At 44.3% G+C, this 22,304-nt stretch overlaps 6 protein-coding genes across 6 annotated transcripts, besides 2 other annotated features; 3 read left to right on the top strand and 3 right to left on the bottom strand.

Moving 5' to 3' along the window:
- Positions 1 to 256: part of a telomere (chromosome II left end terminal telomere repeat; composed of approximately 20 copies of a 24 base repeat unit, and occasional sequence varients of this repeat) that runs on past the window's edge.
- Positions 257 to 1,710: a telomere (Chromosome II left subtelomeric sequence. Shares some sequence similarity with other subtelomeric regions.).
- Positions 1,711 to 1,806: 96 nt separating this feature from the next.
- On the top strand, positions 1,807 to 2,751 carry AGOS_ABL211W (ABL211Wp; the record flags this gene model as incomplete). Its single annotated transcript, NM_001355300.1, has 1 exon — positions 1,807 to 2,751. The coding sequence occupies one exon, from the start codon at positions 1,807 to 1,809 to the stop codon at positions 2,749 to 2,751; it is 945 nt and encodes a 314-aa protein (NP_001342242.1).
- Positions 2,752 to 6,828: 4,077 nt separating this feature from the next.
- On the bottom strand, positions 6,829 to 8,265 carry AGOS_ABL210C (ABL210Cp; the record flags this gene model as incomplete). The annotated part of the gene is made up of 1 exon (NM_208090.1): positions 6,829 to 8,265. The coding sequence occupies one exon, from the start codon at positions 8,263 to 8,265 to the stop codon at positions 6,829 to 6,831; it is 1,437 nt and encodes a 478-aa protein (NP_982737.1).
- A 2,960-nt stretch (positions 8,266 to 11,225) lies between these two features.
- On the bottom strand, positions 11,226 to 12,101 carry AGOS_ABL209C (aldo-keto reductase superfamily protein; the record flags this gene model as incomplete). The annotated part of the gene is made up of 1 exon (NM_208091.2): positions 11,226 to 12,101. The coding sequence occupies one exon, from the start codon at positions 12,099 to 12,101 to the stop codon at positions 11,226 to 11,228; it is 876 nt and encodes a 291-aa protein (NP_982738.2).
- Positions 12,102 to 12,460: 359 nt separating this feature from the next.
- ATG2 (Atg2p) lies at positions 12,461 to 17,080 on the top strand (the record flags this gene model as incomplete). Its single annotated transcript, NM_208092.2, has 1 exon — positions 12,461 to 17,080. The coding sequence occupies one exon, from the start codon at positions 12,461 to 12,463 to the stop codon at positions 17,078 to 17,080; it is 4,620 nt and encodes a 1,539-aa protein (NP_982739.2).
- Positions 17,081 to 17,435: 355 nt separating this feature from the next.
- LRG1 (GTPase-activating protein LRG1) lies at positions 17,436 to 20,552 on the top strand (the record flags this gene model as incomplete). Its single annotated transcript, NM_208093.2, has 1 exon — positions 17,436 to 20,552. One exon carries the CDS (start codon positions 17,436 to 17,438, stop codon positions 20,550 to 20,552), a length of 3,117 nt encoding a protein of 1,038 aa, NP_982740.2.
- A 213-nt stretch (positions 20,553 to 20,765) lies between these two features.
- Positions 20,766 to 22,304, bottom strand: ZWF1 (glucose-6-phosphate dehydrogenase; the record flags this gene model as incomplete). Its single annotated transcript, NM_208094.1, has 1 exon — positions 20,766 to 22,304. The coding sequence occupies one exon, from the start codon at positions 22,302 to 22,304 to the stop codon at positions 20,766 to 20,768; it is 1,539 nt and encodes a 512-aa protein (NP_982741.1).

Here is a 22,304-nt window from a genome sequence, read left to right on the forward strand (position 1 = left end):
CACCGCTGAGAGACCCATACACCACACCGCTGAGAGACCCATACACCACACCGTTGAGAGACCCATACACCACACCGCTGAGAGACCCATACACCACACCGTTGAGAGACCCATACACCACACCGCTGAGAGACCCATACACCACACCGCTGAGAGACCCATACACCACACCGCTGAGAGACCCATACACCACACCGTTGAGAGACCCATACACCACACCGGTGAGAGACCCATACACCACACCGCTGAGAGACCCCGCAGCCTTGTGCGCCCGCGTGCGCCCGCGTGCCAACTGCCCCGGCGGCTCGTTGTCCGGCAAGGCCCCGGCGAGGCGGCGGCTAGTTGTCCGGAGCGTGCACGCTATTCCAACATGGCATGACAACTTTTTCGCGGTCTTGAGATAGGTCTTGATCTTGAAATGACTCTTTCTGTCTGGAACATCTGGCTTTGTCATAGAGCATATTTTTTCATACTAAGTAACCTATAAAACTGTTTCAGTTCCTACATATTTGTTTGACTGCCACTGATTCATTTGCAGTTTATGTGTCAACTGCAGTACTCGTGAGCCGCTTCGTAGCTTCCCGTAAGCCTCACCCAGAAGTAGATGCAATCAGAGTACTCACCGGCCCAGGCACTGCTGAGGAACAATCCAGTTAAAGCTGCAAGTTGGGAGATTCTCATATTTCTTTGCTAGTGGCTTACCGTACTACAACCAGGAGCAGCTATTACCGCGCCTGCCCCTTTTATAGTGTTAGCCAACCGTTGAGCAGCACATATCCTTTGTGTCCATCGCTCGCCCATCATAGGCGTATCCGTTACACTTCTCCCTCCAAGCTTTTGGAGTGCGATGTGTCTCTTATCTTCGAGACGCATACTCCGGAAAAGCTAGCCGCCCTGCCTCTGCCCCTTGTTCGGCGAGCCCTACGGTGAATGCACCCGGACACCATAGGACACCGTGCACGCCTGAATTCAGGAACCCCACTGCGTAAGAATCTGAGAAGCGGCCTGTGCGGAGATCTCTGTGGAGACGCCATTACCGCGCACCGGCCCCTTTTATATCGTTGGCCAGCCGTTCCCAGCATATCTTCCTTGCGTCCATCGCTAGTCCATCGCTGGTCCATCCTAGGCTTGTGTCTAGACCGCTCCCCCGACGTTTTGGAGTGCGATAGGTCTCCTATCTTCCAGTCGCGCACGCAGAGGTACGCTCAGATGTTCGCCGAGGCCTTTGCTCCAGAGTACAGCAAGCGCAGCTGTGGATAGAGAGACACATGCAGCCTTATCCATACCTAAAAGTCGCATTGCAATACGGACATGCCACGCAAACGAAGCCCGACAAGCTGCAAATCTCCAGTGGCTTCGCAAGCTACTCTTATACCCGAAACCATGGGTTACACTGATGCGCAGCTGTGCCGCGCAAGCTACATTGGCCACGGACTAATAGCGAGTGCGTGTACATGCCAAGCCTGCACGTCTGTCAATTCACTACCGTGCAACTAGTTTTTCCGGAGTGCGCGCGCCGGAGTAACTGTCCGGATCGCCATGATGCGAGATATCTGGGGGCTGCGTGCTGCGCGGCCTTCTCGAAACCACCCGCTGTGAGATATCTGTAGTGGGGTGCCTGCGCACGCGTCTGAGGGCTCCGGCGAAGCACCAACGAGAAAAACTTGGAGAGGCGGACTCTACAGCCATTCGTACGTCGACACCATCGTGCGTTTCCTGGCGCGGCTGCAACCACCCCTCGTTCGCCATAAAAACTGCCAGCTGAATCTGCCATTTACACTGGCCCGCTGCCACGTAGTCGCTGAGATGCTGCGCGATATAGAGAGCACACCCCTCATCGAAGAGCATGAGCATTTAGAGCAGCTTTATTTATTTTATCGATACCAGTACAGACTGGCCATATGCTGGCTATTCTGCTGCGTCAGCCACCTTTCTTTCTGTAGCTGCATTTTGACCAGAACCTGGCAACTGCCCCAAGATGAACATGTGAAGAAGTTCATTTCCATGCTCGAATATTATGATTTTTACAGTTCCACTGCTTGTGTGGCAATTTCGATACCAATGGTGCCGTATCTCATAATGAAGAGATGGGAGTTCACAATTTTGCCATTTTTCCTAATTCCGCTGATCGTATACGCTTCAATGTTATGGTGGGTTGGTGACTGCTTATTAAACCTCTTCCCATTGGTTAAGTCCTGGTCTCTGGATGATATTGCAACCTATTGTATTTGGGAGGGCTGTATTTTGTGCGCGGTTGTGGTTTTGGTTCCGCCAGCTGCAAGCCTCATACTTTTCCGCAAAGCTGCGCCGACTGGGGAGAGAGCACCGGAATTGTATTTGGGGGCTCATCTCGATGCGCCAGGCAATGATGCTGAGCTAAATGACGATTCTCTTTCCATGAAATCCGCTAGGACACTTCCTAAACTAAAATTAGTTAAGATGTTTTTGGCTGGCCTTGTTTTCCCTTACTTACTTATCCAAGTATTCTTTGTTATCAGGGCATACTCGGGCTCGATTTTACGTGATATTTCTGGCAAGTCCGAACTGTACGCTCACGCACTTTTGGTACTGCTATACGCTAAGGTAGTAAGATTGCTTTCCATGCTGTTCTGCATTTGTTACAGTTTGATCTCATCAAAAACAACAGAAACCGTGAGCGTTTACTGGCCCCTTGTTTTCTTATACCAAAGTGGCTTGGTTATGGATTCCTTCTACGGATATATAGTTTCTACCGTCGACCTTGTAGGCTAACACAATACTGCTATATCCACTACATCTCATCTGTATGTGGAAAGGAACGCAGCAGACGGCAGTCACTCGCAGAAGCTGCCAGAGGAGAGAAAACATAAAAAATATATTCATATTATCTATGTTCAGTTTACATAAAAATCGGTCATACTTTTAGTGTTTTTAGATTTCTTCTTGAGAGTGCCCTGCATATAGTTGCCCTTTTATTCTAGATCCAGTACTAGCTAGCCGCAAGGATATCAGCATCATAATTCCCATCAATGCTGTACTAACGTTGTTGACTCCAGAACTCATACTCAGAACTACTGCGTTTCTCTATAACTTGGGTATAATGTTCCTGGCCGCTGTCGTCACCCAAGCCGCTGTCGTCACCCAAGCCGCTGTCGTCATCCAAGGCGGGGCTGCGTTCCTGGCCACGGTCGTCCTCAAAGGCGCGGAGGCGTTCCTGGCCACGGTCGTCCCCAAAGGCGCGGCGGCGTTCCTGGCCACGGTCGTCCCCAAAGGCGCGGCGGCGTTCCTGGCCACGGTCGTCCCCAAAGGCGCGGCGGCGTTCCTGGCCACGGTCGTCCCCAAAGGCGCGGCGGCGTTCCTGGCCACGGTCGTCCCCAAAGGCGCGGCGGCGTTCCTGGCCACGGTCGTCCTCAAAGGCGCGGCTGCGTTCCTGGCCACGGTCGTCACTGGCACCAATTATGACACCAGAAGTTCCCCCGTTTGCAGCGTTAATTCCGTCTTGTAAAACCTGCTCGAAGGCCAAGATGGAGCTTGCGCTTGTCAACAAACAAATAGTACTGGACAATTTCATCTTACTGATTGTTATAGGGCTATTTAACATAGACATCTATCTCCACAAGAAATATACAGTGCTTTTATATGCCACAATTCATTTTAAAATAGAATTCTTTCCATTTCATATCCTACTGTATGTGTGGTGGCGCAATGCTGGTTCACCAATAGAATATATTGAAGGGACCCATTTGATACACTGCCAATGGTTTCACTTCTTCGTTACCGCGCCCAGAAACAACATATCCTCGAGCTCTTCACAGTACCCGTGTAAAAAATACGTCAACAGGAGCTTATCATTCCCCTGGCGAAGTATACATGTTTGTCTCTATACTCCAGCGAATATATCTATATCATCACCATGTTGTTATGTACTAAAAATTAGGAAAGTTCCGATACTCAAATTATCGTATCGTAGTTTTTTGGGTCAAAAAGAATATTCGCTATTGAACTGTGGCTGCGTAGATCTTTAGTACGCAGAGACAGACAAATTCTCTATTCAATACCCTTAACTAGGAATTCATACATCTAAACTACATGCGCCGTAGCGCAAAGCATACTTCATCTGGTATACAAGGAGTATCGCTGCACAGACCCTAGGGGAGCGATTTACAAAAATGAATTAGTAACCAAGGTAGCAACTACAAAATAAACCAGTCTATAGTAAGCAAACGACTAATATAAAAGCGGCATTCTGCAAAAAATCTAAAGACAAAATTCCAATAAAATTGAAAACTGGGAGCTCATAGATTTACGAGAATGCGCAACTTGCATGCATTTGTTCCGATTATACAACATTAATAACACATGCGGCTGCTCCGGAATCCTTCATACCGCAGAGTGCTAACATACATACAAAGAGTGGTTGTGGAGAATGAAACATCAGAGAAGAGCTGCCGCTATTACTAACCAATATGTCGCTCAAGTACATTGTAGATGCATATGTAAGCATATATTGGTCAAAATCAGGTACAGCGACAGTTTGAGTTGCAAGCGCGCATTTTATCAGTGGTAATGAGGCAAACCGCGCTAAACCCACGTTTAACGAAAATGCCCTTCGAGTGAACTGGCCTTACGTTCCTGGACGGAAAAATTACAGGACGGGGCCAGCAACTTATCTAGATTGGTTTATGCCATGTCTTTTGAACAGAAAAAAGCCACTCTAACTACAGACCAAGCGGTACGTAGCCAAGCGGTCTAAAATCCCCTTTACACTCAAGCGGCGCCAGCACTCACAATCATGGCAGCTGATCCGACCATGCTACGATAAAATTGTGTATGAATAATGGTTTGAGCTATACCCGCCTCAATATATATATATATATACTGCAAAGTATGCCATTTTTGCAAGCCTCCAGATTGCAATGTTTTTTATATAACCGACCCGTTTGGATCAATATTAAACCACTACGGAAATAAGATCATACCCAGCCATCTACAGGAAAATCTGAGTATGCCATTAGCGCATATGCCAACTATTTCTCTACCCTAAGTATTGGAGCTGTCATATGATGATAAAGGCATTGAACGCCTTGTGAATATTCTTCAAATTGTCTTGGAAGCATCCCTAGCACTTTTTTCGATGCAGAAGTTTGAGAATTATAAACTGATATAAATTCTGCAGCTACTTATAGTCAGTCTAAACGCTAGTCAAATAAATCTCCCCTTTCTATTGACTGCATTCAACGCTCATAAAATATCACATATTGTTTTATATAGCCCGTAGTGCTTAGCATATAATATATACTTTTTCATCCTATCCAGATCAGTGACTAGCAGGCACCTTCTCTATGTTGGTCGCATTCACCGTAGTGTCTTGTTCTCTCTTGATTATTTAGTGGTTAGCCGCAGAAATGACTAGCATATTTATAGAAACGAATATATATGTAAAAGATAGAGAGAGAGCTACTGTGTTTACCAGGCCACTCACTCATTTAGGTGTCAATTTTCACCTTACTCCGGTCGGTATTTCCATTTGAGTCATAAGGCTACGGAAAACTTCAGTAGAAATTTTGCACTAAAGGAAAAGCAGTGCTCATCAAAGCCCGCCGGTACCCTATAAATTGGTGTAAACCTTCTAATGCTGCTCTTCCCCTTACTAGCGTGTAACATTTCCAGTAGCGTTATCAAAGGAAAATATACAGTTTCTTGTTGAAGTGGCTGAATCACCGAAGAGATTGGACTATAACTTTAGATTCCCTTATTTTAACACCCCACAATATCGGAATAACTATAGTTCGTATCTCCATAATGTTTTCGGAATAACTATAGTTCTTATCTCCATAATTTTCGGAATAATTAAAGCCTTATCGTCATCCCTAATTACAACCCCGAGTCGCGTCTACACCCACATACCATGGGACACGGAAACATCCAAGAGATTTGAAGCACTGTCTATAAATATAAGTGTTGCTGGCCTCCAGACTGGCTGGTACGCGCACACCTCGAAACATAGCTCTGAAGCAGTGGCTTATCTATGGACATAAAAAGCGGTTTTGGCATTACGGATAGCTATTTCACCGATTGTTACCTAGCTTGCTTTACCAATATTAAATCTGTATTTATTCACAGGGTCATGACCTGAGGCATTCCCTTGTTATTTTAAGTTATATAGCGCACTTTTATTTCCGTGACAGCCGCTATAGGTCCACCACTCACCAGCCGTTCTCATCTATCTTCTGCAGGCAACCTTTTGACAAAGTTGTAGAACAATTATCCACAGGAAAACTGTAGCATTATTTACCGTACGTAATCACAATTGCATCAGCCCAATAATATCCCAAAAGAAAATGTTCCCCTAATTTGGACCCTTTATCTGTTTCTGACCCATTCCCTAACAGGAGCTGGTACTGTATTATGGACATGTGCCCTAACAATTATGCAATAACAGAGAAACACCCGTAGTAGCTCTTTACGGTGCCATCTCGGGGACTGTGCCTGCATGATTCCCAAAAACCAGCTATTGTAATTGAGAAGGTGAAACAAGATAGTTGATTTAGCGTACAACAAGGGCAGCATCGTTGAAAAATGGGTGATTAACTTATGATCAACTATGATCTCTACCAAAATTAATCTTTGTTATTTTAATCAATAATGATACTTCAGGTACAGGTGGTAACTGAATTTCTATATTTTGCCTTTACAAGCTCAAAATTCTATTATTATGCGCTAGTATGATTGGTTAGACACTAGTTATAGGTGTTTACTGTTATAGTGAAAGTATGATATACACACCGCATCCATAGTTGTAATTTGAAACCAACTTTTGGAAGAAGATTTAATGAAGGAGATATCAGATCAAACTATTTCTTGTTTTGTTGGTGGAAGCATACTTTCGTCAGTACTAACTTCTTCGCTCCACTCCATAAATTCGTATTCCCTATTGGGATTAAATTCCGGACCCAAGGTAACGACCAAAAACATTAGAGCAATAGATCCCCACACAAAATAGGCCATAACTCTACCATAATCATACAATTCTTTATTGCCATTATCGAGTGGAAAATTTCTTGCAAGGCTGCTTTCAAGCAACGATGAGGGGCTAGATGCCAAGTTTCCCAATTGATATGCCACGCCCACGAAAAAGGTTTTCGTGTCTGAGTTTGGAGCTAAGCAGTGTAAATGATGTGGGACAAGGCCCCATGCTCCTTGAACAAAAAACTGTAGGAAGAACACGGACACTATAATACTTCTATCATGTACAAATCCCCACGGATAAACAAGACAGGCAGCCAACAAAATACACACGAGGATAACAACTCTTCTAGAGCTTATGCTGGAAAAACGTGAAATGAAAAGTCCACCTATTATAGCACCAACGTTGGCTGCACAATTTGTGACGGCTGACTGATTGGGAGAATAACCAAGTTGTTTAATGAGCATGGTTGGAAAGAGATCTTGAGACGCATGAGAAAAGTAATTATAACCCGTCATAAGCAATATCATGTAGATGACAATGTACCGTTCATTCCACAGAGAGTTCCAAATTTGAGAATAAGTACTAACGTGCCTTTTATGAAGCTCACCTTCCTGCTGCATCAGCTTACGTGCCAGGAATGCATCCGTTTCTCCTAGAGAAGCACGAAATAATAGAGATAGAAAACTTAAACCAGAAAGGAACCAGAAACAAGTTCTCCAGCGTTTTTCAGTTGTGTCAGCTAGAACCCTGGTTAAAATTGTCGCCACCAAAAAACCCAAGCTATATGCCTGCTGAAAACCGCCAGATACCCAACTACGGGCATTTTCCGGAAGATCATCAAGGCATTGTGTCGTGGCGGTTCCAAAACAACCCCCTAATTCGACCCCAAAATATGCTCTGCATGCAATGAAATATGGAAACGTTGTCGCAAACCCAGTGAGTAACTGAAGTATCGAGATCATGCCAATGTTAATCATGAATGATGCCTTCTGACCAAATTGGTCACCGATATACCCATATAATACTGCACCAATTGTGCGTGTCATAAGGGCGATTGTCATCCCCCAGGTTACTTTTTCGTCGTTGACATTTAGGTCTTCTGCAATCTTTACAACATTTAACGAAACGATAAAAAAATCTGTTGCTTCCACTAATAGTGCGAAGAAAGCACTTGCAACAAATAACCAAGTTTTTGGCTTCACAGTAGAAAGAGTACGCCGCGGATCCATCTCGTGACGGAATCGTTCGCGCGATAACTTTTTGCCTGGAAGCAATTCCGTCACTCTGGTTATGAGGTAGCGGCGTATTCTACCCATTTTGTGACCTAGAGTAAGTTTTCAGACCCTGGACAGTCATGGAACCATAGACACATGCTAGCTTCTAACTATATACCAAAAATTAATCATAATATTAATACTAGTTTTCTTTGGACTCAATAAATGTCTGCTACGCAACTTTTATTTTTTTAGTGCAAATAACGCGTTCACTTATTATGGTAACATGCAATATCGGAAATATTTGCGACAATATTAAGATATCGATTTGCTTCCAACGATATATATAATCAAAAAGATGCGCGCGAAAATATTATAATTTGATACTGTAGTTAGGCCACCCAGGAGTAGCTATATGATGACTGAAGTTTTCTCTTTTCTAATATAAAGTGGTTGCTAAATGTCCCTCTGATTAAATAGGTATTTGATAGGCAAACAGTCCTCTAAAATATTATAAATTATATCTTATGATTACTTATATTATATACGCAACATATTGAAATTCGACGATGATTACAACGGTAACGATAACTCCATGCGTGTACCGGTAGTGTATTAAGGACAAGTTTAAACCTCTTCCACTATTTTTCACCGGGTGCTTGAAACTTGCCCCCATCCGGTTATTTTAAATTTAAAGCCTTATTGCAGCGACATTTTTCTAGGAATTTATCGAAAAAAAATTTCTTCAAAGTTACCCCAGTTTTCATCATAACAGCTCGCACCGGCGTTATTTATCGGGTTATCGGCGTCTTCCAAATAATACATAATGAAATAGTCTGAACAATACTGCAAAATATTGACAAATAGTTGAATGGTTCCTAATTGCTCATATCGAGCTCAGCAGCATATACTCTGACAGTGGGATAATTATGATTGATTTACTTGTATAGTTCAGCAAGCTTTCCCAACTCCTAGCAAAACTACAAAAGAAAGGTTTTCTTTCAAAGCATTGGCATATTCTAGGGCTATTTCCCAGCCTATTCCGGATGATTCCCACTGCATGCACTGTCTTAACTTTAGCCCATATGTTACCTTAAGTCATACCCTAGCTCTCGTGTAGTTCTTCAGTCAGATGACCCATGAGCATATCAAATGTGTAGATAATTAATATATATGAGTAAAATCTGGACTGAAAGTTATTGATTGCACTTTTCTTTGTTTCATAACGTGGAAGCCAGTTAGATTCTGCCCTTTGTGCAAAAGCACCACATCCGAGATAGATCCTGCTTAATTTCCGCTAGGCTGCTATAAAAATTAGGGTGGTATCCAGCGGCGCAGTTGATAGCCTAATGTTAACATCAATTATTAATAATTTCTAGCTTTCTTTGTATCCGACTCGAGAGCAGCTCGCAGGCCGTTCCTCATGGGTACAATTCGGTATTTAATTGTTTCCGTAGGACAGCATCAGAAGTGATTATTTAATCAACTTTGCCGTGCCAGATAAAAATGCTCATCATTAAAAAGTGTAACCCAGAGCCAACCACAGTGACTAAACGCCCATGAGCATTGTTGTAGCAGCTTCCATGATGAACAATTATGAAATAGGTGTTAATTAAAAAGATATATCTCACATAGCATTATATATTGCAAAATGGGCGATTACGTTAAGTTGCGGGCAAATTTTCAGTACTTTGGTGTATAAATACGGTAAAGAACTGATTAATATATATTTAATATATCGGTGAACGTAGAATTCTCTGATAATTCAATTTGATACACAGCTTCTAATCACCCGAAGGACGTGCGAAGATGTGCTTTTATGGTAGCGAGCCTTATAAGTATACCGCCCAGAGTTCAAACGGTTGTACGTTATCCCGCGCTAAAATCACAAGACAATAAAAAACATCGTTATATGCCATGGGGGTTGAGTAATATATTTTAGATAGAGTTAAATTTAATATACAGAGGAAAGATATTAAACCTATTACTCTGCCAGTTCCAACGGTATGGGCTGTATGTAAATCTTCAACGAGGCGTCAATGGGATACGGCTGCTTTATTAACTGGCTCAACAAATTCTCTACCGCCGGTGGAGGTCACACATATGGGATTCGTGCACGGACTCTATTAAATTTAGCTCAATAAATTACTACCTGATATAGCTGTGTCAGCTGCTCCCTTACAATACCCCTAGCTACTGTGCTGCTAAATTTAAGTCCACCATAGTCCCCTGCGCACTGCAACAAGCGCCAACCGTTAATTTGCGAGGTTCCTATAACGTAGATAGGAAAAAAAACCGTAATGGTTTAGCCTGGACAGCACGATACGCTTCGGAGTGAAAGCAAATCCGTCTAATATACTGCCAGCCGCACAATGACTCTAGGTATATATAAGCCTGCCGTTGCAACGTTCAGAACACATAAATTAGAATATCAGCGCGACAAGATGAAATCAGCACTACTAAACTTTGCATGCATTTTTTCTGCAGTTACTGCTTTTTTAATTGATCCCAACCCGTCAGATTGCAACTACCTAGATATACTACACTGCCGCGAAGATTGTATTTCCCGTGGAGTCAAAATCCCGGAAAAGGACGACCTTGAAGCCTCCTGCGCTGAAAGCTGTATCAAAATCCATAGCTGTCCGCCAACATGCACTTGCAACAACATGTGGCCCTCATACCACTGCCGCAAAGCGTGTTTAGATGACCATGCTTGGTGTATCGAAGCATTTCCAGTGTGCGACAAAGCATGCCAGCAGATAAACATGTGCGACGCCTAGCCAAACCGTTCCGGTGAGCAATAGTATAGCTCCATGCTAAATGGTTGGTTATATCAAATTTAAATATATAGCTTACGTACGAAGAGTATACCCAAAAATATATATGTCTTATGCCACTCAGACTGCACATCGGCAGGACCGAAATACGCAGGAATAACATAGACGCAAGCTAATCCATTTGACGGAAACTGGGTAGGACATATAATTTCCTTATCAAATCATATTTATGCCTCCATATCGACTAAAGTCTCATGCTGAAGGTCTGTTATCGTCGAAATGACTTCAGCCTTCATAAGTCGTGGGATCCCACCTTGGGACGGTCACGAAATAATCATCGGGGTGTGTCAGCTCGGACATTGTTTCGGCCGAGAGTTCAAAATCCCAAATATCAAAATTGGGCGCCAACCTTTCCTTCTTAGCCGTTTTTGGCAACACGATGAACCCCATCTGAATCGACCACCTCACAAGAATCTGGGCCACTCCCTTGTCGTACTGATGAGCCACTTTCTGCAGTATAGGATCATCTAGACGCTTACCACGCATCAGGGGGGAGAATGCCTGGACAGCAATGTTATTTTCACGACAGTATTGTACCAGCTCCTGGCGGCATAACCAAGGGTTGATCTCTACCTGGTTAACCACGGGTCGAATCTTTAATCCCTCCCATCCTAGTAGTTCAGACAAGTGTTGCTGACCATAATTTGAAACGCCAATTGACCGCACTTGTCCCTCTACTACTGCCTCCTCCAGCGCTTGCCAGGTGCCGAGCCGCCTTGTGCGGTCGGACATGGGCGCGTGCACTAGCACAAGGTCTATGTAGCCTAGCGGCCCAGCAGCATGCAGCGACTTCTCCAGCGACTTCTTCGTGGCCTCGTAGCCATGGTTCTGTGTGTTAATCTTCGTGGTGAAATACACATCCTCACGGCGCCGCCCCGGCGCATGCTTTAACCACGCTGCAATGCCGCGGGCAACACCGTCCTCATTGTGGTAGGCTTGTGCGGAGTCGAAAAGTCGGTAGCCAACCTCCAGCGCTTCGTACACGAGGTCTTGAACCGTCTGCTCACTGACCTGGTACACGCCTAGACCCACTGACGGAATCTGGGTCCCGTCGCTTAGCCGGCGGAAATGGCAATCCTCTTTCTGCATTACTCTTACCATGCCAGGAAGACCTCAAGAGACACAGCAGTCGCTACTGTTAAATACTATAGTCTACCACTTGGGTGCAATCCAACTAGACATTTGCATTTCCGGGAAAGGGGGCGCCAGGGGATTACCACGGAATTGTAACAGACCCACAGCGACTGTTGTGGCCGCGTAATCGCATGCAACGGTAAACAGTTGCCCCAAGTAAATATAGCGGGAGAGCACAGGAGAAAATACGTTAGAGGACGAGCATCCGTGTGGCTGGTGTAGTCATCGCGAGTACCTCTACCTGGATTGATGCTTATTATATCAGTCTGGGACTGTGCCGGGTAACAATGAGATGATGGCGGGCATACCCCTGAGATCAAACTCTGATGCACTTTGTACTCCACTGCGACACTACAGCAGAAAGAACAATGTCGTCGTGGCTGCCTCAGAATGTGCAGAAGAGACTTCTCATCTATCTGTTGCAGCAGATATCCATCTTTTCCCAGATAGATACTACAAACCTGGACGTCTCATTGGGTTGTCGCTCGCAGTTTGCGTTTCATGATGTGGAGCTCAATGTAGACCACATGCGGGTTCCGCATATCACAGTGGAAAGCGGGCACATCTCGGAGCTTGAGCTCGGACTTGTTGTGTCCGGCGGGCTAGACATCACGGGGGATGGACTGTGTTTTGTGGTGCGGCCGGAGTTGAGTGAAGTGGCAGGGTCGCATGATTTGGCACAGTCTCTGGCGCGGAGCATCATGGACCTCACTAACTCAATGATGCAGCCGCTACCAGAAGTCTTGGAGGGAGATGAGGTACTAGCGAATAGCTGCAGCGAGGCTGGCGATGCACAGCAGCCTGCGTCGTCGTCAGCCTTGGACAAAATGCGGAACAAGGTCCTCGAACGGGCATTATCAAATTTAACAGTACGCATCATCAATGTCCGGATCCAGGTCCTTTTTCCGGGTCAGCAGTCGATTACTGTGCTCGTGGGCAGCGTCGAGCTATCTACCGTCGACAAGACGCGTCGTGTGGATCTTCAAGACATATGCATTTCGCATTCGGAACTGGTACCTTCACCCGAACAGCCCGATGAGTTTATGTCCACCAGTGCCTCTAATTCCATATATATGAGCGCGATTGACTCTTTGCCATTTGGTAGCAGAAGCAAGATGGAGGAAAATGCGCGCAACGTTCGCGCGCTCTTGCAGATGGATAAGCTGCACGTGACTTTCCAAGGAATCTCCTCTGTGGAGGATATTAGCATACGTGATTTGATGTTGCATATGGGACGTGTTGATGTGTTTCTCGATGCCATAATCGCTGTAGATATTGGTGTGTTTGAAGTTTTAGTGCAGTTTGTGGCGGAGTTTCAACAGGATACTGAGGTGTCTGAAACTTCGAATACCCTTCAGAATTACAAGCGTTTCCGACAAGAACAGAACTTGGAAGAAGATCTCCAGATTACAGGTTTCACAATTGAGGAACTACGCATAACGTTATCACAATCCGTGAAAGTTAGTGTAATTGACATTCAGCTCAGGAATAGGTATATTGAGAATTCGACTGTCACTGTAGGGAGAGTTACGATATGCGATTATGATCTAGATCTACTTCATATAGATGCCGGTTCTAAGCCATGCTTAGAGCTTACCGTTGACTCCAGAAAACTACAGCGGATCATTTCAGTGGATGGCGACATTCATATGGATATCAGTTCGACTTTTGTTTCCAGTCTTATTCCACTGATTTTCAGGTTACAAGAATTGGGAAGGGGTCTCCATTTTGTAGGGACGAACAATTGTAAGATGTCTCAGGAATTCAAGACTCAGGTTGAAACGAAAACTATTATCTTATCCCTTCCTGTAGGGGACGATACCCTACAGATGATTATCCAACCCATCTCTTACGAACTGTCACTACATACAGTTTTCACTGATTTTATTTCCATATCTAAGGTACAAAGCTCGGAAACTAGGGATATCGCAATTATTCGGGAAATTAAAATTGGATATCAAACAGCCAATTTTCAAGTGAAATCGTACAACTTGAAATTGTCGGAGACGCTGCTAACATCAAAGCTACGGGGGAGTGTCTCGAGCGTTGAACTTTATTGTTCTGATAGTGACATCAAGTGGCTTTTTGACGGATTGTCGCCCTACCAGGATATGATTACACCGTATATGCATTCTAAACCTGAAGTCCGAAAACCGATTATGAATAAATCAGTAAGAATATTGAGTGCTTCGAGCGTTATACACCGGCAAAATGTCTTTTCCGATATGGTACTCTTGATTGAAAGAATCACATGCAGCCTCTCTGCTGATAGCATAAGTTCCTTTGGAAATGTGAAAACGGAATTAAATTCCTCTCTTTTATCTCTCAACACGGATAACAGCATTATATTTCATTCATCATGCGTAAAGGGGAGTACTGTGTTCTCCGATGTCAAATACTGTCTCTTCGAACCCATAAAAACCAAAGATGTGACAAAACCTGCGCTTTTTGTGCAGAGATTTGAAAATGGGAAACTAAAGGTGAATGTGCAAAATACATGCATTTACTATCATGCGAAATGGTTAGATATATTGGATGAATCAAAGGGCACAAAATCTACACCTCAACAGGAATCTGCTGTTCCTGTTCCTCTCCAGCAACGTATAGAGGTTAAATTTCACGACTGTGCTCTATCAATGCATCCTTATAGACTCAAATCAGCCCTTCTTATATGCGTAAACCGTTGCATTTTAGATATATCCGTTCCACCTGCGAATTTCAAATGTATAATTCGCTCCCCTACATTTATGCTTGCCGATGATTGTTCGAATATGAAAACGAGTATCACTGAATCCTGGGAATCTCTGGTCCGATATTATTCAAAAGCTGGCTTTGCAGTAATCGGTAAATCTGGCTTACTTTCATGCACCATCAAACAGTCTGGAGGCCAGATCTGCTTAGACATTGATGTGGACCGCATTGATTTATCAATATGCGCGGATTCATTCCAGTGCTTAATACAGACCCTTATTGACATAAAACCACCTGTCTCATTCCCTGATGAGAAAAAGTACAGGACAGAACCTTGCAGTATCCCAGTATTTGAGAATGTGGATGATGAGTTTTTTGTTCCAAAGGGTACCTCCAATCTACCTGCATTGAACGACATGCATATAGTTGATGATTTTATCAACAATTCTAATAACAGTTTTTCAGAGGTACAGGTGATAGAAGAAACTGAGGAAGGATCGCCGCTCAAGTTAGAAGACAACGGCTTGCTTTTTGATGAAGGCCATTTTAATAAAGAGGATATTCCTGTTGCAACTGACTCGAAATTTTTCCCCTTTGGCCCGGTTGCTATTGTATTGCATCTTTTTGTGAGGAAAGCATCTATAAAGCTTCATGATGGATATGATTGGGTATACACACGTCGCTCAATTTCAAAGGTCGTAGACGACTTAGAGGATGAGGTGCATAAACAGGATCAGCCGGGTAGAGTAGAGACAAGCCTATTTGATTCAATATATCTTTATGCAACACCCGATTCCAATATTAAGAAGGCAGTTAGCAGTAACATTCAGTCAGAGGACATTATTGCGGAAAACTACAGTTCAAAAATGAAGCTACGACCCTCAAAGCACCATAAAATTCTGATAGAATTGACTAACATGAAGCTAACTTTTTCGGGATATAGCTACGATGAACCTACCGAAGATATTGCTGACTGGTCAACTGACCTATTAAACTCCATCGATGTTGAAGTGAAAACTTTTGAAATTGTGGATAATGTTGCCACCTCAACATGGAATAAGTTCCTTACTGAATTGAAGGAGGCACATGGCGGTTCTCCATCTATGTTGGCACTCTCCATCTCCTTGGTGCGCCCGATAGACTTTTTGTACGCCACAGAGTTGATAATAAGTGCTCAAGTATCACCCCTTCGTTTACATGTTGACCAGGACACGTTGGACTTCCTTATCAGGTTTAGTGAGTTTAAGGATGCAAGATTCGATCTCATTGACGACTATCCAGATATAGTTTATATCCAGAGGTTTGAAGTTAACTCAATTGATGTCAAACTAGACTATAAACCAAAGAAGGTAGACTATGTCGGTCTCAAATCGGGCCACACTAGTGAACTAATGAATTTCTTCACCCTTGATGGGGCCAAGATGACTTTGAAAAGGGTGGTCTTGTATGGTGTAGATGGTCTCGGTGAGTTACATAACTGCTTGAGCAGCATATGGACACCAGATATTACGAGGAGTCAACTTTCGGGCGTACTAAAGGGAGTAACGCCTCTTAAGTCCATCATAACTTTAGGCTCCGGAGTCAAGGCCCTTGTTACTGTGCCCCTCAAGGAGTACCGACAGGATCAACGACTAACGAGAAGTTTGCAGAAAGGCGCCCGCGATTTTCTGAAAACCACCAGCGGGGAACTTATAAGGCTAGGTGTACGGATGGCTTCGGGTACTCAAGCAATTCTCGAGAACACGGAGGAGTTCTTCGGTGGCCAGGGCGCTCGTGCCCGGTGCATGAGTGCCCGGCTTCCAGAGGATGAACTATCCCCTGTACCATCGGCCTGTGATGAATTTGATTTGTTCCGCAGCTCGATTCCTCGCAAGCAAAGTCCTATCGTCCCTATCCCCTCAGAAGAAGATGATATCGAACCACTAAAAGCCATTAGCTTGTACGCGGACCAGCCTCAGAACGCCCAGAAGGGTGTTAAGGAAGCGTATGGATCTCTGGGGAAGAACCTAACCATTGCTTATGGTGCAGTGAGGCGTGCCCAGCGCGATGCCCGCCATTCTATTTCCGCCCAGGATGCCGCAACTGCCTTCGCCCGCGCCACCCCGATCGCATTCATCCGGCCTATGATCGGCGCAACTGAAGCAGTTTCCAAGACATTGCAAGGTATCTCTAATCAGATGGATCGTGATCAACTTGTACACATGCGCGACAAATACAAGCAATCCTCCCACTACCAGCGCAAGCGAGAGCGCTAGGCTCCCGCACACTACTCATCGCATATGATTTAATAAGCAGTCACGATTATGTAATGATATATGATATACATCACCTTTGACGAAATCTTATCCTTTGCGTCATTACCCACCTAGACCAACTCTACAGATGAAAACATTGACCGCACACGAGTCCCCTCAGGCAGCATAGTACAAGGCTGTAACTAAAGGCTCTTGTCACTTCTCAGTTCTGGGCCTCTTTTGTTTGCAACTATAGCAGACCTCCTCCATCGGGCAAATACCGAAGAGGTTTGAATGCTCCTTTGAAACTGGTGTTAACCAATTGACGGTACCAATACGATCAGCAAGGGTAAGATAGGAAGTGCTACTGTTTTTCATGACTAATATACAGAAGCCACAGCTATTGCTGACGTATAGTGACCATATCAACCATAGACACAGTGCGTCGGAGCAAGTAATGCGAACGTCTGCGGAGCATAAACCCGCCACCTCATCTCAAAAAACGGCCAAAATCTGTAAACAATGCAAGGGGGTTATCACGCAGAACTCCCTGAAGGCGCTTGGTGATTACTACCATGAAAACTGTCTGGTTTGTCACGATTGTGGAGCTTTGTGTCGCCCGAAGTTCTTCCCTTATGAGCTCCCGGATACGTCTGAAGTGGTACTGCTATGCCAGCAGGATTATTTCACGCGGAACAAGCTATTGTGTTATGTGTGCAATAAGCCACTGAGCGGCGTGTATTACAATACATTTGGTAAGCTATATGACGAGGAACACTTCTGCTGCACGGTTTGCGGTACCAAGTGTAAGGTATCCTCGTGCTTCCACTACAATGATGAACTATATTGCAAATACCACTTCCTAAAGTACTTTTCAAAGCGGTGCAAAGGTTGCAATTACCCAATATCAGATCAATACATTGAGTTTCCTCGCGGCGAGGAGATTCACTGTTGGCACCCAGAGTGCTATGGCATCCACAAGTATTGGCACGTAAATCTATCCCCTGAGTTTGTTGGAATTCCGGAGTTACCCTTGCCAGAAGAGGGTGCCGGACCTTCTACAGAAGATACAAATCCTACTGTTAATGAAATGGAGAAATACACAGAATCGTTATCTGGGTTGATTAGCAAAACATGGAACGTCCTTTATCGCTTTGAGGAAGAGACTGCGTCCTGCATATCTGATATGTTCCAATACCTGACAAGTTACGACCAGTTTAAAGGGATTGATTCAGCCGCCTTATTTGTGCTGAAATTGGAGTGTCTTTTTAAAGCTCTGGATTCGCTGGAATCGGTAGGTAAGTATAGCTTTGTCGATTCAAAGAAACATGAACCAAAAAATACTGTCTTGTGTGCCCCAGAGTCAGACGCGAATGAAAATATGTCTTCCAAATACTCTAAATTCCCAAGAAATCTTTCAACGAAGATAATGATTTATTTGCAACTTTTACGGAAAATGGGCTCGGCATTGAAAGAGAAGGAAGTTAGTGTTGGCTCCTTTATGTCGGTTATTACTAGCCTGGCGCATTTTTTAAAATTGCTTGTACGCTACGGCCTATACAATGCGTTGGAACATAGTAAAGCTGTACACACTTCAAATGCACTTGTTAAGTTCCTACGAGAAATAAAGAAGAATGAGACTTACCAGCGTGATCCATTTAACTATATTAATGTCACTATACATGCCACTGACTGTTGTGCTGCTTGTGAGAAGTATATACAGGAAGAGTGCGTCCAGTACCAAGATAATAGATGGCATTTGGGGTGCTTTCAATGCTCCAAATGTAAAAAGGGAATCGAGCTACGCGATATTGGAGACGCTGCCTGCAATAAAATGCTCAAGCATATTTACTGTGCGCAGTGTTCAGTCACAGATCCGGATTCTAAGCCGGGCTTTAAACCAATAACCAAGCTAAGTCAATTGATATTTTTACTGAAAATTGCTTTGGTGCGTTCCAGAGTCGTAATGGCTTTGCAGATGAAAAACCAAGAAGTTATGCAAAGGAGTAATTCCGTCAAGGAAACTATTTCTATGCAACAAACATATATTCGGACACTCAATGATATCAAACGGTTGAAATCAGGAAGACAGAGTGTTCGAATCACCAACGATCAACAGGATGCTAGGAAATCCCGAATCTTAAAGACAGCGGAGATTGACGTTCGAAATGGGTCCAGAACGGATATGGACAAGGAGCTAGTCATAGAGACTGAAAATTCGAAATCTGGTCACGGTTCTGATTCTAAAGTCTTTAATGGACAGAAATCTCTGACATTGGATGATATATCAAGAATTGTCGCGGCAGAACAAGCAAGGGAACTCAGACCTAACGCATTTACACACTTTACCAGAATAAAAGAGTCAGACGATGAAACGAACACATTTGTAGCCAAAAAGAGCGGCACTTACTACTCAGAACTCTCAATAGAGCAGTTTTACAGATTGCAACTTGTGGCCTTGGCTCTTCTGGCGAATGGCACCGTCGGTCTAGCGGTCTCTGATGAATGCATACACAAACTTCTGCCCCAAACACCCAAGTCATTAAATCCTTCAGGTGGTTTCTGGAACAAGTTGTTCAAGACTGGCAAAGAAAATAAAGTAATGAAATACAAGAAGGTATTCGGTACACCTCTTGAAGTTCTTTCTGAAAGGTGGGGCGTTGACTCTGACCTCAGTTCTGGCCCTGCAAAGCTACGTATACCTATCCTTGTCGATGAACTAGTATCTAGCTTACACCAGATGGACATGTCTGTGGAAGGTATATTTAGAAAGAATGGTAACATTCGCAGGTTGAAGGATTTAACGGCTGCCATTAATGAAAATCCCTCCGAAGTACCGGACCTTTCTAAGGAAAATGCTATTCAACTCTCTGCTCTTCTGAAGAAGTTTTTAAGGGAGCTTCCAATACCGCTCTTGACATTCACAATGTATGATTTATGGATACAAGCTGCGAAGTTAGAATCAAAATTCGATGGACAACGAGTATTTCCCCTGCTTTACACTTTGTTACCAAGTGCTCATCGGAACGTTGCTGAGGTGTTATTTTCTTTCTTGCATTGGACCTCATCATTTTCCCACGTTGACCATCAGATTGGATCTAAGATGGATATTCATAACTTATCAACCGTGATAGCTCCGAATATTCTTTACCAGGAAGCACCGAACAACGGTTCTTATGGAGGTTCTGCAGATGTGATTCATAATACATACCAGGATGCATTTGCGCAGAATGAAGGCGAAAACTACTTTCTTGCCATTGAAACTGTGGATTACCTGATTAATAACAACGAACAATTAAGCATGGTACCAATGTTTTTGTCCACTCTCTTGAAGGAAGTTGAAGACCTTAACCTGACAACTTATGGTGCGGTTAAAAAGCACATTGATATGTTGATTGAAGAGGGTAAGATACATGTCAAAGACTTTGTGCAGAAGGACTCTATTCAAGTTAAAGAGACCGCATCAGTGACGAAGGTAGAAATCCATAAATAACCAGATCTCATTTTCAATATAATGAGTGTATGTACTATCAGACTCTTATCAGTGACAATATTAGTGGCACCGGTAGTAAGGTGACCTCAATTCTGTACTTTCAGACAGTTTTTAATTCCGGGAAATGTATACTGACTCTTTATCAAGCTAGATAGATCTAAAGGTTAGGATAGGTACCGTCTTACATACGTGATACGCTAAAATCTGCGTCCATCATAACCGTGGCTCCAAACTTGCTTTTTCTTTTGGGGACGAGACAGGCCACTGGTAAAGCCCGCTCTTTTCGAAGACATACTGATGCTTCTCCAAGTACTTGGTTAGACCATCAGGCCCACGAGAACCATACTTATAAATTTCAGGCCGAGGGCTGTCTGGGCCCTCAAGGTAATTTAAGAGAGGGGTGAACAGCTTCCAGCTGATATCCAACTCATCGTCTCTCACAAAATTCGAATGATCGCCCAGCAAAGCATCCCGCAACAGAGATTCGTAAGCCTCCGGAATCCAGTAGTCCCTATACCTCTTCGAGTAAGTCAAATCAAGCTCCGTAATTTGGGAATTCGAATCCAACCCCGGTGTTTTAGCGTTGAATTTCAAGTATATGGCCTCATCTGGCTGGACACGGACAACTAGCTCATTGTTTGGAATATCGTTAAAAATACCCCGCGCCACGCGCTTGTATAGAATACGGATCTCAACCTTACCTTCGTTCAATGCCTTCCCTGCACGCATGACAATAGGAACTCCATCCCACCGCTCATTCTGGATATTAAAGGTCAACGCGGCAAATGTCACGCACTTAGAGTCCTTGCTGACAGTCTCGTCATCTAAGTAAGCAGGCTTTGTACCATCTTCAGATCGGCCGTACTGTCCAATCAAAATGTCTTCGTGGTCAAGAGGAACGATGGCCTTCAGCACCTTGACTTTCTCGTCACGTATGCTCTCCGGATCAAAAGATACTGGCCTCTCCATGGTTAGCAAAGTTAGTACTTGGAGCAAGTGGTTCTGCATGACGTCCCTTATAATACCAGTGGAGTCAAAGTAACCTCCACGGCCTTCCGTCCCAAATGGTTCCTTCAACGAGATCTGGATCATCTGGATATTTTCCTTATTCCAGGAGGCATTGAAGAACGCATTACCAAACCGCAGAGGTAGCAGGTTCTTGACCATCTCCTTTCCTAAGTAGTGGTCAATCCGGAATATCTCCTCCTCACGGAACAGAGGCTCCAGCTGCTTTTGCAACTTCCGAGACGACTCCAGGTCATGGCCAAAGGGCTTTTCCACAATTAACCTTGTAACGCCGCCCTCCGCATAGAGGAACTGCTTGATTTTCTCAGCAACACTGACAAACGCACTGGGAGGAAGCGCCAAGTAGAACAACCTGTGAGGTTTCTCAACGCCCCGTTCGCGCTCGTAAGCCTCAATCTGCTCCCGCAACTGCACGTACCCCTCCTCCTTGTCGTAAGGCCCAGCTACGTAGCTCATCCTCTCCAGGAACTCGGCTTGCTTGGCCTCACTCGCTGCGTCGTCTGGTTTGCTCAAGTACGGCTTGACGCGCTCCCGCAGCTCCGCATCAGATAGCTCCGACCGAGCATACCCAATAATCTTCGTGCTGTCGTCCAGGTACCCCTCGCGATACAATCCATACAGTGCTGGGAACGTCTTCTTCTTGGCAAGATCCCCTGAGGCTCCAAACACTGTAATTATCACATCCTTTTCAAAAGCGTCTGTCCTCGTCACTTCTCCACACATCAT

Source organism: Eremothecium gossypii, chromosome II (assembly GCF_000091025.4).
Source record: "Eremothecium gossypii ATCC 10895 chromosome II, complete sequence".
NCBI classification, from domain to species: Eukaryota; Fungi; Ascomycota; class Saccharomycetes; order Saccharomycetales; family Saccharomycetaceae; genus Eremothecium; species Eremothecium gossypii.